Genomic DNA, 16,790 nt, shown 5'->3' with positions numbered 1-16,790 from the left:
ATTGCCTCCATCACATTAGCATGTAGGCAAGTCTGTGTGGATGTTTTCATGATTGAAGACTCTGGGCAGTGGTCCTGGGTTGTATAGGAAAGCAAACAGTGCCACCTTGGAGTGGCAGACATCTGTCTCCTCCTGTTTTGACTCATCCGCAGTCAGTTCAGAGCCAGCACATTATCCTGAAGATAATGTGTAGTGCATTAGTGGTCAGGTATCAGCATTTAAGTAGTGGGCTGAGAGAGTTCGCAGAGCGAGTGGAGGCGAATGAGAAGTGTATGGGTCACGGATATGCGGGACAGAGAAAGCCTTGATGAGCAGGTGGAGTGCTTGAAAGAACAGCCGGAAGAGCCTTCCATCCAGGATAGAAGCTGAAACACAATTGCCAGTTCAAGTACAAAGTGTAAAATATAAAAGACAATACAGTGAAGTAGAAGGTCTTTAGGATTTCCAGTTTGGATGGTGTGGCTTGTCCTTTCCCTTGGGTTGACATTTGTCAATCTGATTGTGTAAGTAATTCAGCTTTCCCACTTAGAAGAGTTCCTTCCTGTGTAGGAGGTCAACCTTTAGCCAGATTTCCCCAGTATGAGCTCTTCCTTTTCATCAGTCCCTTACTGCCTTGTCTCTGGTGCTTGGGGCACATTGGGACTTTTCTGCTCTGACACTGGGAGGAGTATGGAGGCCTGCCTGTCAGTATTTCCTTGTGTCTGAGTGATCTCCTCGTGGTGTGCTCTTCACAAGACTGTAATAGTTTCTGCAGTCACTTTCCACAGTTCCTCGTAGCTTGCCAAGGCTGTGGTACAGTGTGCTGCCTTTCCCAGGGCTTGTCGCGAGAGGACCTATGAGAACCTCAGCTTGCGAATTCTGTTTCAGCCGCTTGCCTCTCATTCCCACAGTCTGCTAGGCTCTAGCTGTCTGTGCACACATGGGACCCTGGTTCAGATTCTGACATTCTAACAGTCTCTCCACACTCTGGAGCTCCCAGCTGACCCTTTCTACAGCTTTAAACTAAAGTCAGCTGGATCTGCTGCTGATCCTCTCCCTCCCCTGCTGTCAGGAGCAGGGAAGGCTGCTTACCTGGTGGTGGATGGAAGCACAGAGGGCCTGCGTTAGTGGGCTTCCTCTTCCTTTGTTCATTGGTGCCCTCTCTACCAGTGTTGTCCACACTCAGACCAGTCTTTGAGTTCTAACAAAGCGTCTAGAATGCCCTCCTGAGATGTGCCCCTCCAGTCCTACAGTCTTTGAGTTCTAACAAAGTGTCTAGAATGCCCTCCTGAGATGTGCCCCTCCAGTCCTACAGTCTTTGAGTTCTAAGAAAGCGTCTGGAATGCCCACCTGAGATGTGCCCCTCCAGTCCTACAGTCTTTGAGTTCTAACAAAGCGTCTAGAATGCCCTCCTGAGATGTGCCCCTCCAGTCCTACAGTCTTTGAGTTTTAACAAAGCGTCTCTGAAATGCCCACCTGAGATGTGCCCCACCAGTCCTACAGTGCTGCTTAATTCAGTTATGTCGTCACGATGGACCATCACATACCATAAAACAAATTTGATTTAACTTACATAATTGATGTAATTTTATAATGAAAAATCCCAGGTGTCTGTATAAACTTTATTTACCAGTTTTTGGTCTTTTGAGAAGCTAGATGCACTTCTTAAGACAGTTCTTAGCCGTTCATGGAAAGTCCAGTTTTACCAGTCTTGACTACCCTATGTTAAGATCCTTCTAAGTCTTTTCAATGTTCAATCCTATTACATTTTCATACCTACAGCCATATTCAATCTTCTCTTCATTTCCTGTAAATTATGAAAAGGTCTCTGGAGTGAATAATTTGACTTTAATAAGGGAGCATAATAAGAAGTGAGTGATATTAATCCCAAGGCTGGTTGACTAAGGGCACCACACGAGGGGGAGGTTCTTTTGTGGAGTGGGTCTAGTTTCCTCACGTCAGATCCACTAGGAATTGACTGCTTCTGGATCAGGTCCTCACCGGACCTCCGCAGAAGTGAAAGTGATACAGTTGGTTTGGTTATAGTTATGTACATGGTGGTTGTTTAACTTCATTTTCATTATACTGTAGTTGTATGAAGGATTGACATTTGTATGAATATTTTAAGTTTAATATAGAATATTTATTAGTAATGTTAGATTGTGAGATATTGGTTATATTGCCCCATTCAATTTCCTTTTCTATTCTTTTAGACATAAATAAATTAATTACTAAGGCTTTAAAAATTCACTTATAAAATCCCGTATTTTATTTAGAATATTTAGCTTTCAATTTATTTTTTTAAAACTAAAAACTAAACTAGAAATTATATTTAGTTAATTGAGTCATATTTACTATGGCACCTAAAAGTAAAAATATGCAGCAAAAATTGTGATTAAAACATTGCTTTAAAGAGCAACAGCGTTTTGGTAGAACAGTTTATCCTGGGCTGAGGCCGTAGCTTAGTAGCCGTGTGTCCGCTACCATGTGGATGGCCTGCATTTGGTCCCTAGCACTAGGAGCAAAACAAGACCAGATGGGCCAAGGTCTGTTTTCCTCCCCTCTGTGTGTAACATTGATTGGGATGTCCAGTTCTCGTTTATGGTGTAGCACTACATTTTTCCGTGTAATAAGCCTAATTTTCATGTCCATTATGTCTGACCACAAATATCTAGGTAGCAAGTGCTGCTCAGTACAGTGCACTGAGTTGTGCAAACTTATTTTTTTAGGATCAAAGAAGAACCCAAACCACAAGCGACACAGTAAGTACATGTGTGACGAGTGCAGTAGGCTGGACTCTGTCCTCTACCGTCCTCTGCTTCCTGCACCTCTGATGGTATTAGTGCCCACTAATACTGGACAGGCTGCAGCTGGTGTGTCCTCTGCTTTCCGACTCTCTGCTTGTAAGAGAGCTGCCTGCAGCTTCTTACTTCATCCACATAGTCACTGGATGTAGTTTTTTGCTGCCTGCTTGTGGATTAGCTAAGTGTTCAAACTTAATTTTCCTACTTCCTGATTGCCTGGTGATAATTGGAGCTAACATTTCCATTGGCTGTAGCTTTTGTGCCTATGTGTATGTGTGTGTTTTCTTTTCAAAGTTATTTTGGGTAGAAAACATTGAATCTACATTGTTATTCTTTTGGTTTTTTCAGTCACATTATTTGCTTATTTAAACAGGTGGTTTCCCTTTAGTGGGATCACTGAACTGGTAAATAACGTTCTTCAGCCCCAGCAAAAACAACAAAATGAAAAGGAGCCCCAGACGTAAGTAAGCTGTTCTGTACAGACTAGATATCATCTATGATACATAATACACTGAAGAGTACAAATTAAAATTCTTCCCTTGGAATGATGTGCCCTCAGAGACGGAAACTGTTAGGTTAAAGTTCAGAAGTTCTGCCGTTAGTTATTCTGTGGAAATCTAAAAAGAAAACGAGGATAAGTTAGAGGCTAATGGAAAATATAGGCAGTCCCCTCGCTTAATATATAAGCCACATTTGCCCAGAAAAGATGTACTTCTCTAATAATGTCGAATAGTCTAGAGTGTCTCTAAGCAAAGCTACCAGAAGGCAGTGAGCGGCATTAACTCCTATGTTTGTTGTTTGCTCAAATAGTTTTGGATAAATTGTTTTAAATGGTTAAGCAGAATTGTTTTTGTAATAATTCTGAGAACCTAAGATGACTAGATCATAATGCTGATAACTAAACTTATTTGACCACCAAATTGTGTTTTCGCTGAATACTTTATTAGACCATAAAACATAGTTTGGGAATATATATATTCTAACAATGACTTAACATTAAAAGCAAAGATCCCATTTCTTTTAGTTGATAATAGATTTTAAAACATTTTAAAGAAGGTGTTCACAGGTTATACTCTTCCTAACTGCATAAGAGAAAAGTGAATAAATCCCTTGAGTTTGCAGCCTATCGACCCAAATTTATTACAAGACCCTAACTACATGCAAGGGAGTCCATCATGTCTAACCATGGATGCAGGAAGAGGGGACCCTCGAGATAATGAGGAATAGTAACCTCCACTGTTACTAGTTCATACTTGGTTTTCATTTATTTCTGATGAAAATTTGCCAAATGAATAGTTATTGCAGTAAGAATAACTTAGTTCAGTACTTTTCTACAAGGGCTTGGATTGGCCAAAAGTTAAGGTTCACATTGCAATGAAAATTCAAACCTAGAAATGTGTTCAGAGAGGACTTCGCTGCCCACAGTGGTTTAGGAACCCTGTCCTCCTGTGTTGGTAGAGTCTGTTCAGAGAGGACATTGCTGCCTACAGTGGTTTAGGAACCCTGTCCTGTGTTGATAGAGCCTGTTTACCTTGTCTTTTCTTTGTTATATTCAAGAGCCATTGACTGTTTTTTTTTTCCTCTAAAGATTATATAGTTTTGGAGGATTTTAAAGATTCTCCTGTTTCATCATGAAAGTGATTTTCAATTGCGCTTAATACTGCTTTCATTGTGTCCCGTGAATCTGGGTATGTTGTGTGGTAATTTTTATTGAATTTTAGGAAGTCTTTAATTTCTTCCTTTATTTCTTCCTTGACCCATTGATGATTCAGGTGAGCACTGTTTAATTTCCATATGTTTGTGAGCTTTCTGGAATTAGTGTTGCTGTTGAATTCTAATTTTTACCCATGGTGATCTGATAAGATAAATGGGTATTTCCATTTTTTTTGGTATCTGTAGAGGTTTGTTTTGTTGTCTAGTATGTGGTCAATTTTTGAGAAGGTTCTATGAGGTGCTGAGAAGAAGGTATATTCTTTTCTGTTTGGATGGAATATTCTATAGATGTCTGTTAAGTCCATTTGAGTCATAACATCTGTTTGTTCCCTTATTTCTCTGTTAATCTTCTATCTTATAGATCTGTCCAGTGGTGAGAGTGGAGTGTTGAAGTCTCCCACTATTAGTGTGTGGGATTTAATGTATGATTTAAGCTTCAGAAGCATTTCTTTTACATATGAGGTTGCCCTTGTGTTATGGGCATAAATGTTCAGTATTGAGATTTCTTCTTGATGGATTTTTCCTGTGACTAATATAAAATGTCCTTCTTTGTCTCTTTTGATTGATTTTAGTTTGAAGTCTATTTTGTTAGATATTAGGATAGCTACATCAGTTTTTTTCTTAGGTCTATTTGATTGGAAAATTTTTTCCCAACTCTTTACTCTGATGTATTGTCTATCTTTGAGGTTGAGGTGTGTTTCTTGTATGCAGCAGAAGGATAGATTCTGTTTTTGTATCCAATCTGTTAGTCTGTGTATCTTTATTGGTGAGTTGGGTCCATTTATATTAAGGGATATTAATGACCAGTGATTGCTATCTTCTATTAATTTAGTTTTGGTGATGTTATTTTGTGCATTTTCTCCTTCTTTGGGATTTGCTGCTGTGAGATCATCTATTGTCCCTGCTTTTTTTTTTTTATGTAGCCAACTTCCATGGGTTGGAGTTTTCCTTCTAGTACTTTGTGTAGTGCTGGGTTTGTGGCTAGGTATTAGTCAAATCTGTTTCTGTCATGAAATATCTTGTTTTGTCCTTATATGGTGATTGAAAATTTTGCTGGGTATAATAGTCTGGGCTGGCAGCTGTGCCCTCTTAATGTCTGCATAACATTGACCAGGACCTTCTGGCTTTCATTGTCTCTATTGAGAAGTCAGGTGTAATTCTGATAAGTCTGCCTTTACATTTTAGTTGGCCTATTTCCTTTGCAGCTCTTAATATTGTTTCTTTATTTTGTATGTTTAGTGTTTTGATTATAATGTGGCGAGGGGACTTTTTTTTTTTTTCTGATCCAGTCTATTTGGTGTTCTGTAAACCTCTTGTATCTTCATAGGCATATCTTTCTTTAGGTTGGAAATGTTTTATTCTATGATTTTGTTAAATATAATTTTTGTGTCTTTGAGTTGAACTTCTCCTTCTATCCCTATTATTCTTAGGTTTTGTCTTTTCATGGTGTCCCATATTTCCTGGATATTTTGTGTTAAGCTTTTGTTATATATTTAATGTTTTCTTTGACCGATGAGTCTATTTCCTCTATTGTATCTTCAGCGCTTGAGATTCTCTCTTCTGTCTCTTGTATTCTGCTGATTATGCTTGCATTTGTGGTTCCTGATCGTTTTCTTATGATTTATGTTTTTATAATTCCTTCTGCTTGTATTTTCTTTATTGTCTCTATTTCAGTTTTCAAATATTGAATAGTTTCTTTCACCTGTTTGATTGCTTTTTCTCCCATTTCTCCCATTTCCCTCCCCCTCCCCCAATCAAGTCCCCCTCCCTCGTCAGCCCAAAGAGCTATCAGGGTTCCCTGCCCTGTGGGAAGTCCAAGGACCACCCACCTCCATCCAGGTCTAGTAAGGTGAGCATCCAAACTGCCTAGGCTCCCACAAAGCCAGTACGTGCAGTAGGATCAAAAACCCATTGCCATTGTTCTTGAGTTCTCAGTAGTCCTCATTTATCCTAGGCTTTTTCAGACCCAGGCCAGCTGGCCTTGGTGAGTTCCCGATAGAACATCCCCATTGTCTCAGTGTGTGGGTACACCCCTCGCGGTCCTGAGGACTCTGGGGCTCTTTTAAAGAGAGGTTGGTGTTGGGCTTCATGCAGTTGCTGTCTTGGGCCCAGTCTCAACATTAAAAAAAAAATCACTTAAAAAATTGTCTGTATTGTTAGCTTAAAATCAGTGGAATATCTGATTCATTGGAGATCATTTTGTAAAATATTTTCACAGTGACTTTCTGATTGCTCTAATGTGATATTAAAAATGAGAGTAGATATATACTAATCTAGGAAATGACCCTGTGAATAGAATTAAAGATATTCTCTTCTAAGCTGCCTTTGTAGATTCTGCCTTTCTGTATTTTTGTTGTTTCCTTATGTGTGAGTTACTCAAAATGCAGTCTCTCAATCTCCTAGCTTTTCATCTGCTTTTAATACTTTGCATGTGAAAAACCCCAAATTAGAATTAATTTCTCAGTTGATGCCTACCATACTTACCTTCCCAGGACAGGATGTTTACAAACTAAAGAATGTCTCTTTTTGTGCTCATACTGTTCACAATTAATCCCTGCTTTCTAGAACCAGCTTTTCTTACATCTGTTTCAATTGACTTTTAGCTTGTTTACATGACTGCCCAATATCAATCCATCCGTGTGTTTTATTTTACTGTCCACAAGAACTAGGTTGTGTTCCAGTTTACATGTTTTGCTCCACCTAACAAAGATGTTACATTCACTGTACTTAACATTAATTCAAACATTCAGAATTGGTTTATTTATTTATTTATTTGGTTTAGTCGAGACAGGGTTTCTCTGTAGCTTTGGATCCTGTCCTGGAACTAGCTCTGTAGACCAGGCTGGCCTCGAACTCACAGAGATCCACCTGCCTCTGCCTCCCAAGTGCTGGGATTAAAGGTGTGCACCACCACCACCTTGCCTCAGTCAGTGTTTATTGACAAGCTGATTATATATTGTTAGTTACTGGCATAAAATTGAGAGCAAAATTAAAATCCTTATGGATTCATTACACAAGTAGGGGTAATGAGAATGCCATGGAATGAACCAAAATTGCAGTTTTGATAAATGCAGTATGTTATGATGCTTTGGAAAGATCTCATGGAGAGACTGACCTAGTCATTGCATCTATGATCTGTGTTCCTAAGGAAGGAATATGGAAGTGCCATAAAAACACTGGAAGTGGGTGTAGAAGGGACATGTCATGGCTTTATTAGTTTTGTGGAATTGTTGGGAAACATTCTTTTACACTCCACCCCCCCCATAACTACATATAGAACATGGAAATAGTTTGGTTGTTCTATAGTTCCTTTGGACAACTGAAGTCTATAGATGCTGTCTTAAAGGAGCCAAAATGAACGAGGAAGGAAATAGTTTAAACTGAAATAGAGGTTACTCCATGGCCTTCTTGGTACTTGTTTATAAATTAAACCACAAAATTTGAGATAAGATATTAGTGGTAAAACCGTTGTTTTTTTATTTTTACTTTTGAGGAATAGCAATAATAGGAGCACTATGTAAGTAGGAAGACTCAATATTCTAACGATGCCAGTTATCCTAAAACTAACCTAGAAATATAATGCAGTTGCAGTATCAGTCTCCCGATGATTTTCAAGAAAATAGATAAAAACCTCGCAGTGTTTTATGGGAGTGAAATGTCTTACCAGTAGTAAAATCTTTTCAACAGAGAAAGAGACTGGACTATTTTTAACCAGATTTAAAAAAAAAAAAGTCAAAAAACTGGATGCCTTCTGTTACTATAGGAGTGGCGGGGCTGCGTCCCCGGCACCCGGCCGCCCGCATGGCTAGCTTTATGCCCCGAAATAATTACACGGAAACTGTATTCTTTTAAACACTGCCTGGCCCATTAGTTCCAGCCTCTTATTGGCTAGCTCTTACATATTGATCTAACCCATTTCTAATAATCTGTGTAGCCCATGAGGTAGTTTACCAGGGAGGATCTTAACCTGTGGCTGTGTCGGGTGGGAGAATCATGGCGACTGCCTGACTCAGCTTCTTTTCCCCAGCATTCTGTTCTGTTTACTCCACCCACCTAAGGGTTGGCCTATCAAATGGGCCTAGGCAGTTTCTTTATTAATTAACCAATGAAAGCAACAGATTAGAAAGAAATCACTCCCACATCATTTCCCCTTTTTCTGTTTAAACAAAAAAGAAGGCTTTCATTTTAACATAGTAAAATTACATATAGCAAAACAGTTATCAAGCAAGAATTACAGTTACAATATTTATATGTATTTTATCTTTTATCATAACTAAGGAAAACTATAACTATCCATTCTTCAACTCCATCAAAGACTCCAGAAGGATATAATATTACCTAAGCAAATAAGAAATCCAAACTCTAGAAACGACAGAGACATCTCGCTGCCTGGACAGTCACCCAAAGTTCCTATGTACCGTTGGGGCATTCATCTTCAGCCTACAGGCCCATAGTATCCAGCAGACACCTCCACAAAGCAGGAAATTCCAAAGACAGTTCAGTCACTATCTGCTGTGTCCTGCAGAATTTCTTGCAGACTCTGTCATGAATCAGGAACACCGAAAGACCATCTCACCTTTAGGCAAGTTCAGCAGTCCTTTTTCTGTGGGTTCTTTGTGTCCAGTTTATGCATCAGTCCAGGCAAGAGCAGTTTCTTGCCCAAATGGCTATCAATTATGTTGCTTTCATTGGTTAATTAATAAAGAAACTGTCTTCAGTTGTTTTCCTACGTCTGTGGCATGGTACCGTGACTAAGGTGGCTCCTAAAGAAGGTGTTTAATTGGGTGCTTAGAGGGTTAGAATCTGGCCAGGTGAAGGCATGGTGGCAGCATCAACTGAGACCTCGCATCCTGAGCTGCAAGCAAGGGGCAGAGGATGCACTGAAGAGGGCACTGTTGAAGCTGTAAATCCCACCCCTTGATGCAGCTCTTCCCACAAAGTCTCACCTCCTAATCCTGACTAAGCATCTCAGCATCTGGGGACCAAATAGTCAAACATGAGCCTGTGGGGGAACCACTCAAAGTACTGTATATCTGGGATATATGGATTTTTCCCCTCTTCAAGTTGTCTCTATAATACAGAGTAGGTGTTCCAATTTGAGTCTTTATAAGTTGATCTAGCAAGGAACTCTGAGTTTTTATTTTGAACTACAATATATTATGTGAAGAAAAGTGTTATTTTTTATTGTTTCTATAACACAGTACTAGACAGAAACAACCAAAGGAAGGAAGTGTTTATTTTGGTTCCTGGTTTCAGAAGGGTTAGTCCTTGGTTGCTTGGCTGTATCCAGCCTTGGGCAGGCATGGCAGTGAGGGGACACTGCAGTGGTTACACACCTCATGCAGGCAGATGGCTTGGTGTGGGGCTTGCGGGAGAAGGACAGAGAGGAGGGAAGGAGGATGGGGTCAAAAAGAGGATACCCTGAATCCAGTGGTTCTCCACCTTCCTAATGCTGTGATGCTTTAATATAGTTCTTCATGTGTGGTCACCCCAACCATAACATTATTTTGTTGTTACTTCATAACAACTGTTATGAATTGTAATGTAAATATCTGATACACGATCCCCAAAGGTGTCAGACCCACAGGTTGAGAACCACTGCTTTAGGATCTACTCCTAATGGCCAACATCCTTTAGCTAGGTCCTACCTTCCAACATTTTGATAACCTCCACAAATTTCCTCAGCTAAGGACAAAGCATGCAGGGCAAGCTCCTTCTGGGGCAATTCTTCATATCTCAACCATAGCAAAAATACATCTAAAACCTACCTCAAAATAATTCAATCAATAATGCATATCTGTATCTATAGAGATTATATGATGAGGAGAAGGGAGAAAATAATTTAATGTCAGTCTAGAAATACGGCAAGGCGTGACTTCACAATCGAAAATGAAGTTTTAAAGAGCAAGCTTGCCACAGATGCCTTTTAATGTAGTGGTGTGAATTATTGGTTCGTGGAGAGCCTGAAAAACCAGTAAAATTCAGAGGCTGGGGACAAGATTTTCAGGAATAGCCATAAACACGAATTTATTGACTCTGTTAATTTATTTTACAGAGACTAACATTTCCTTTAGGAAATACTGAATTTGATGAGTTCTCTGGTCGTGAATATTGATATAGAACATATGTGAGCCTTGAATTAGAAAGCTTTTATGAAACAGTAGAAATATCAACACTTCAAAATTCATTCAGTATTTTAAATAGAATGTCATATCCTTTACAATATATTTGTCCCAGGAATTTGCTAAACATGGGTTGTGCATGAAGTTTTAGTGGAATACATGCAAGCTCATTTTTTACACATTGTTCATAGTTACCGTCATGCCTCAGTGACGACTTGTTCTGACAATGATTGTGTAGCCACGGTGCCCAAAATATTATGCAGCCCTCCGCAGGGTGTGGTGACCTCTTATCTGCCTTTCTAGAAATTGTGTATTGGAATTTATCTATTTAAGATCTGTTGGACCTTTCATTGCCTTGCAAGTTTGATTTTGACAGTGCTGTCCTGGAGTAGCAGTGAAATACAGTGCAGTGGCCATCATGTAAGTATGGAGCTTAATATATAACAGGCTGATTGCACAAATTAGTGGAAGAGAGGTTAACTACTTAATAATGATGATGGCGAAATAGAATATATAAATAACATTGAGATTAAATCTCCATATCACATCACATATAAAAATAAACTGCAGATCGATTAAAAGCTTAGCTGTGAGAGGTAAAATTATAAGGCTATTTAGGAGGGACTGGGGGATTTTCTATAACGCAGACATACATAGACCATTTATATGCGCATACATTTATATGTGTGCACACACATGCCCCCCACACATACATGCACATACATGCCTAACACACACACACACACACACACACACACACACACACACACACACACACAGAGCCAGCAGTTAAATCACAATGATGAAGGAAGAAATTGATATATTGACTACTTCAAAGTAAGCAATTAGCCCTAAGACTTGGAGAAGATTTTGCTGTTTAAATTTATGTAAGTTATCTCTGATACTCCTTCAAACCAAGAAGAAAACCATAGAAAGCCAAATCCATAGTATTTGGTAAAAGCTATGAATAAACAGTTGAAATGAGTGGTGGTGCATTTGAATGAGCTTCATCAGAAACAGAAAATGTGATGGTCTTTGGGCCTCGTTGATTAGACTTTGATGTTCTCAGTGCTGTGGTTCAGGTCTGATTTCAGGTTGGGGATTCTTTCTTCTCTTAGGCAAGATAGCGCACAGCTCAGTCTTCCCACCTGGGAGTCTGTACAGGAAGATCTTGAGTGCTAGGCCAGCCTGGGTTACCCAGATGATGGGGCAGATAGGTAGCTAGATAGATGACACAGAGATAGAGGACTAGAGAGAGAAACATGACTCAAAGGTAGAGAGAACATGTAATGATTCATCACGATGCGTGTAAAGGATTAAAAGCAGGATAGCTTTAGAAGGAGACAAAGGAAATAATGTCAAACCCGGGGTTAGAAGTGTGGACTTCTCCCTTGTACAGTCATATGTCACTTCACAGTGGGATTCTGTTATGAGAAATGTGTGAATAGATGACTTCATCACTCTACAGATATCATTGCAGTAAATTATACAAACTTACACAGCTTAACAGTTGTGTACCTAGGCTGGATCACAAGTTGGTCGAGCTCCTGTTATGTGCAGCTCCCGCTGACTGAAGCACCAGCATTTGACACGTGGCTGTACATTCAATACTTTGTAGGTCATTATAAGAGTTCTTTATAGCACTGGACGATGCGTTAACAGTGAACATACTCTTTAATTTTCACATCTTTGTCAATTTTCTAGAATCTTTTATATTCTTTTGTGTTTCATATCTTATAACCGAAACAAACATTTTGGTGTGGTTCCGGTTTTCTTACATTTGCTGAAACTTTTTGTAGCTCGCCCTTTGGCTTATCCTGGAGTGTTGTGTGTGCGTGCTCTTGAGATGAATGTGTCTTTTGCTATCTTGAGATGAATGTGTCTTCTGCTCTCTTGAGATGAATGTGTCTTCTGCTATTTTGGGATAGAAAAAATATTTATTTTTGTCCCCTCTGACTTAAAGTGCATTTCAAGACTTTTATTTCCATATTGATTTTCTGTTTATATGCTCTAAAAATTGTGGACAATGAGCCAATGGAGCCCATCTGTTTTTTTTTACTTTTTCATTAGTAATTTCCTAACATTGACCGTATGTATTTTGCTGTTTCAGCGTTGGGCATATACATATTTGGAATTCATATATGTTGTTGATGAATTTTTTATAACAGAAGAACTTTCTTTGAATCTCTTTACAGTTTTTGGTATAGTAGTTTGTTTTATCTGGTATAAGGTAACCATCAGTCTCCGTGTCCTTAGTGGTGAATGAGTCTTACAGGCAGCCTGAAGTTGAGTTTGTTCTTTTTCTTGTAGGACAATCTTTCATTTTTTTGGTAAGAGGCTTTTATCTGTTATATACAGGATACCCAGTGGTAGATAAGGTGTGGTAATTGTGACTTAATTTTATTCTAGTCATTTTGTGGATTTTTCCCTTTAACTTTGAAATCGTCATACACAGGAGCATGTCTCCTTATGACATTTCATACTTGCTTAGTTTTATCTAGTTGCCTTCAGAGTTTTATTTTTTTCTCCCAGCTCCCCCCCCCCCCGCCATTTTTATCTTTGGTTCTGGCAATTTAATGAGAGAGAGAGAAAGAGAGAGAGAGAGAGAGAGGAGAGAGAGAGAAGTGGGGTAAATGAATGAATGAAAATTTGGTGTTTATTTTATAAGGGCTTCTCTTAGGTGTTTCTTCTCTTAGTGTCTTTTTATTACTACTTTTGTAAAATTCCTTATCCTTATCTCTTTCATTGTTTATTTCTGGGGCTTTTTATTTCACCTGCTACATTAACTGTAAAATCTTAGTTGTTTCTCTCTCTTCTCTTGCCCTCTGTCAGTTTCCTTTTGTATAGTTTTTATCAATTCTTTTTCTAGCTTACTGTAGAGTCTTCTCATGAAGGACTTCATCTTAGATAGCATAGCTTTTATTCTAGAATTTTGATCTGGTTCATCATTACTATTTTCTGTTCTAATTCCCCATTTGTTCATGGATGATGTCCACCTTTTCTATGTACTTCTTATTTTAATAATTTTTAAACATTTTAGTTAAAATATGATTATATCATTCCTTCTCTCTCCATCCCACTTGTCCTATGCTCTATCCTTACTCCCTTCCAAATGTAACTATTCCCAAGTCATGTTTCTTATGACAGAGTATTGACTTGCTGTTTCTGTCTCTTTGCGCTGTATCTTTGAGTTGTATTCACACCTTGATGTGGAACATCCTTCCTATCAGACTGTTGGTGTTGAGAATTGAAACATTAAGGAAACCAAGAATTCCACTAAGTTTGGATTTTGATGTCACCATCATTGTCCTTAGTGCAACATAGTCATAAATCTCTTCAGAGGATGTGAGCTGCTTCTGCACTTCCTTACAATGGATGCTGGGGCACTAGAAGCTGCTATCTTCACCTCCCCCCCCCCCCAATGGGAGGGCTACACTTATCTCTCCCATGAACTTGAGTCTTTGGAAGTAGTCAACTTCTGGTGCTTTATTACTTGGTGATTGCTTCCTAGGGATCGGGTGTTCTCTGTGATGTTTTCCCAGTTTTGACAGGCCCTAATCACCTGGACCTTGAGAATGGGTCACCTTTTGAGCTCTTGGTCTCTCCTAGCCATGGAAAATTGTCTGCCTTGATCTCCAGTTCTGTATCCAGCTTTGGAGAGGAGCTTCCTCCCATATCCTAGTGATAAAAGGTGATTTGTTCATGTTGTTGTAGGATCTAGTCCCTAAGGTATTTTTTTCTGCAGTGTGGATAAAAGGGTTTTCTTCAATCTTGTCTGTAGCTATAATGGCTCTTTGCCTTCATCTTAAGTGACAAAGCTCACTTTTCCTCCTTGTGGCTTAAATAAAGCTTTTACTATTTTAGCAAAATCAGGAAATCATGTCTGTACCTCAGTCCCAATTTAACTTAATGTCTGCACGTAGGCTCTCCCTCAAAAGCAGAGATTTATTTGTCCTGGCGGTGTTTTCTAGTCTTCCAGAGCCCTTGTGGAGGGAGGGGTGTGAGAAGAACCTGTGATTATCAGCCTTTCTTGAGCTTGGATTTTTAGCGGCTTGTAGCTGTCATGTTAGATGAGTCTTGCCATTGCACAATTTATTAAAATTTTGACTGATCTCTGTCTGGAGATGTAACTTCGTAGATGGAGTGTTCACCTAGAATGTGTGAAGCCTTACACAGCCATATAGAATGCATGCGGTCGTGTGTACCTGTAATCCCAGCACTGAAGACTTGAAGCTGGAGGATCAGAAGTCCAGGTCATCTTTGGATACAAAGCAAGTTTGATGCCATCCTTGGATATATGAGATGCTATCTCAAAAACAAACACACAAACAACCCCTAAATACTAAAGATTTTCCTTTACCTATCAATATGGTTCTACTTCCTTTTCTGATGATATTGCCAGAGATGGAACAATTAGACTTGGTGTTCTTTGGAATTTAGATTGTTTGCCTGATAACTTCCCTTCTGATGGGCTCAAAATAAATTGTGGTTTTGTAGATTGTCATCCTTAGGATTGGAGTGATATCACTTTTAGTTTTCTGAATCTTTTTAAAAATTGTTTTTGGTTTTTCTGGGACAGGGTTTCTGTGTGTAATAGCCCTGTCTGTCCTGGAGCTCACTCTGTAGACCAGGCTGGCTTCAAACGCACTGAGATCCACCTGCCTCTGCCTCCCGAGGGCTGGGACTCCATGGCTGTGCCACCATGCCAGCACTCCTGGCAGTTTTCTAAATTTTAAATTAATTATAGTTATTAAAAATTACAATTGTAATTATAAATACAATAGAAACGTTTGTAGTGACAGTAAATGATACAACTTTCCTTTTTCTTAGCCTACTTTTTCTTTTTAATTCATTTTATTTTTATTTAGCTATGTGTGTGGGTATGAACAAGTGTGTGTATCTCCACAGAGGTCAGAAGGGGCATCAGAACTGTTGGGACTGGAGTTACAGGCCGTGGTGAACCACCCAGTGTGGGACTTGGGGAACCAGCTGTGGTTCTGAGAGTCGCCAGGGCCCTTAGCGTCCGAGACAGCCCTGTAGGCCCCAGTGTTTTCATCCTAAGGAGCCTGGCTTTACTTTACTTGCACAGCTCCATTTGTTAGACTGAGAATACATGAAGGTATTTTCTCTTTACAGCTGAGTTGTCTTCAGACTGAGTCTAGTTCCCTCCAGTTGAGACCATGTCTCCTCTTTTAAGATGCTAGGTTATGACTTCTTTGTGGAGGTAAAATTGTCTCCCGTACTTCTGAAGCTAAACTGATGAAAAATAATAGTAGGTAAAAGTGTGGTTTAATATTCAAGGAAATGGGGCTGGAGAGATGGCTCAGAGGTTAAGAGCACTGACTGCTCTTCCAAAGGTCCTGAGTTCAATTCCCAGCAACCACATGGTGGCTCACAACCATCTATAATGAGGTCTGGTGCCCTCTGCTGGCCTGCAGGCATACACACAGAATACTGTATGAATAATAAATAAATAAATAAATATTTAAAAAAAAAAATATTCAAGGAAATGTTCCACAAATGTAATTTAATAATTAATATGTATATCAAAGATAGAACTAATTTCAAGATTTTTATGATGTAATATGCCATTCAAGCAAGATATTCTATAATTTATAAAATTGAATTTTATACTCTTTTAATCTCATCCTGCATATTTTGGTTATAAAATTATGATTCTCTGATCATCAGAAAACTATTTTTTAAAATCCTTTTTTTTCTTTTCTGCAGAAAACTGCATCAACAATTTGAAATGTATAAGGAACAAGTAAAGAAGATGGGAGAAGAAGCTCAACAGCAGCAAGAACAGAAGGGCGATGCCCCAACCTGCGGTATCTGCCAGAAAACAAAATTCGCGGATGGATGCGGCCATAACTGTTCTTATTGCCAAACGAAGTTCTGTGCTCGTTGTGGAGGTCGAGTGTCATTACGCTCAAACAAGGTACGGAGCTGAAATACGATCGTTTCCCAATAGTTGCGCTTACCGTTAATACAGTGGAACGATACCTGAAATCACTTATCAGATTAATCAAAGAGCACACAGTTTACCAAATGAGAAAGGTAATGTTGGCTGTTCCGTGGCCCTGAGCCATAGGCCTTTGACTTCATCATACTGAAGACATTTACTGTTGCAGGGGGCTGCTTGTTCCCCGGCTGCCCAGACTTCTGAAAT

The 16,790-nt window shown here is 39.2% G+C and overlaps 1 protein-coding gene across 28 annotated transcripts in view; it reads left to right on the top strand.

The window, feature by feature from the left end:
* The window catches only part of Rims2 (regulating synaptic membrane exocytosis 2), a 386,828-nt gene that overhangs the window by 56,548 nt on the left and 313,490 nt on the right, over positions 1-16,790 (top strand). For 14 of the 28 annotated variants that reach the window (XM_041637522.1, XM_041637525.1, XM_041637529.1 and 11 more), the window contains exons 2-4: positions 2,709-2,741; positions 3,157-3,243; positions 16,349-16,559. In XM_041637522.1, the coding sequence (XP_041493456.1) occupies positions 2,709-2,741; positions 3,157-3,243; positions 16,349-16,559 (331 nt within the window). The remainder of the gene's footprint in view (positions 1-2,708; positions 2,742-3,156; positions 3,244-16,348; positions 16,560-16,790) is intronic. The other 14 variants (XM_041637533.1, XM_041637530.1, XM_041637536.1 and 11 more) reach the window with 2 other exon arrangements.

This window comes from Microtus oregoni, unplaced genomic scaffold (assembly GCF_018167655.1).
Source record: "Microtus oregoni isolate MIOR12 unplaced genomic scaffold, Mior012 000053F_ref0000044, whole genome shotgun sequence".
NCBI lineage: Eukaryota > Metazoa > Chordata > Mammalia > Rodentia > Cricetidae > Microtus > Microtus oregoni.
The sequence above is the reverse complement of the archived record's forward strand: the minus strand, read 5'-3'. Positions and strand labels throughout refer to the sequence as shown.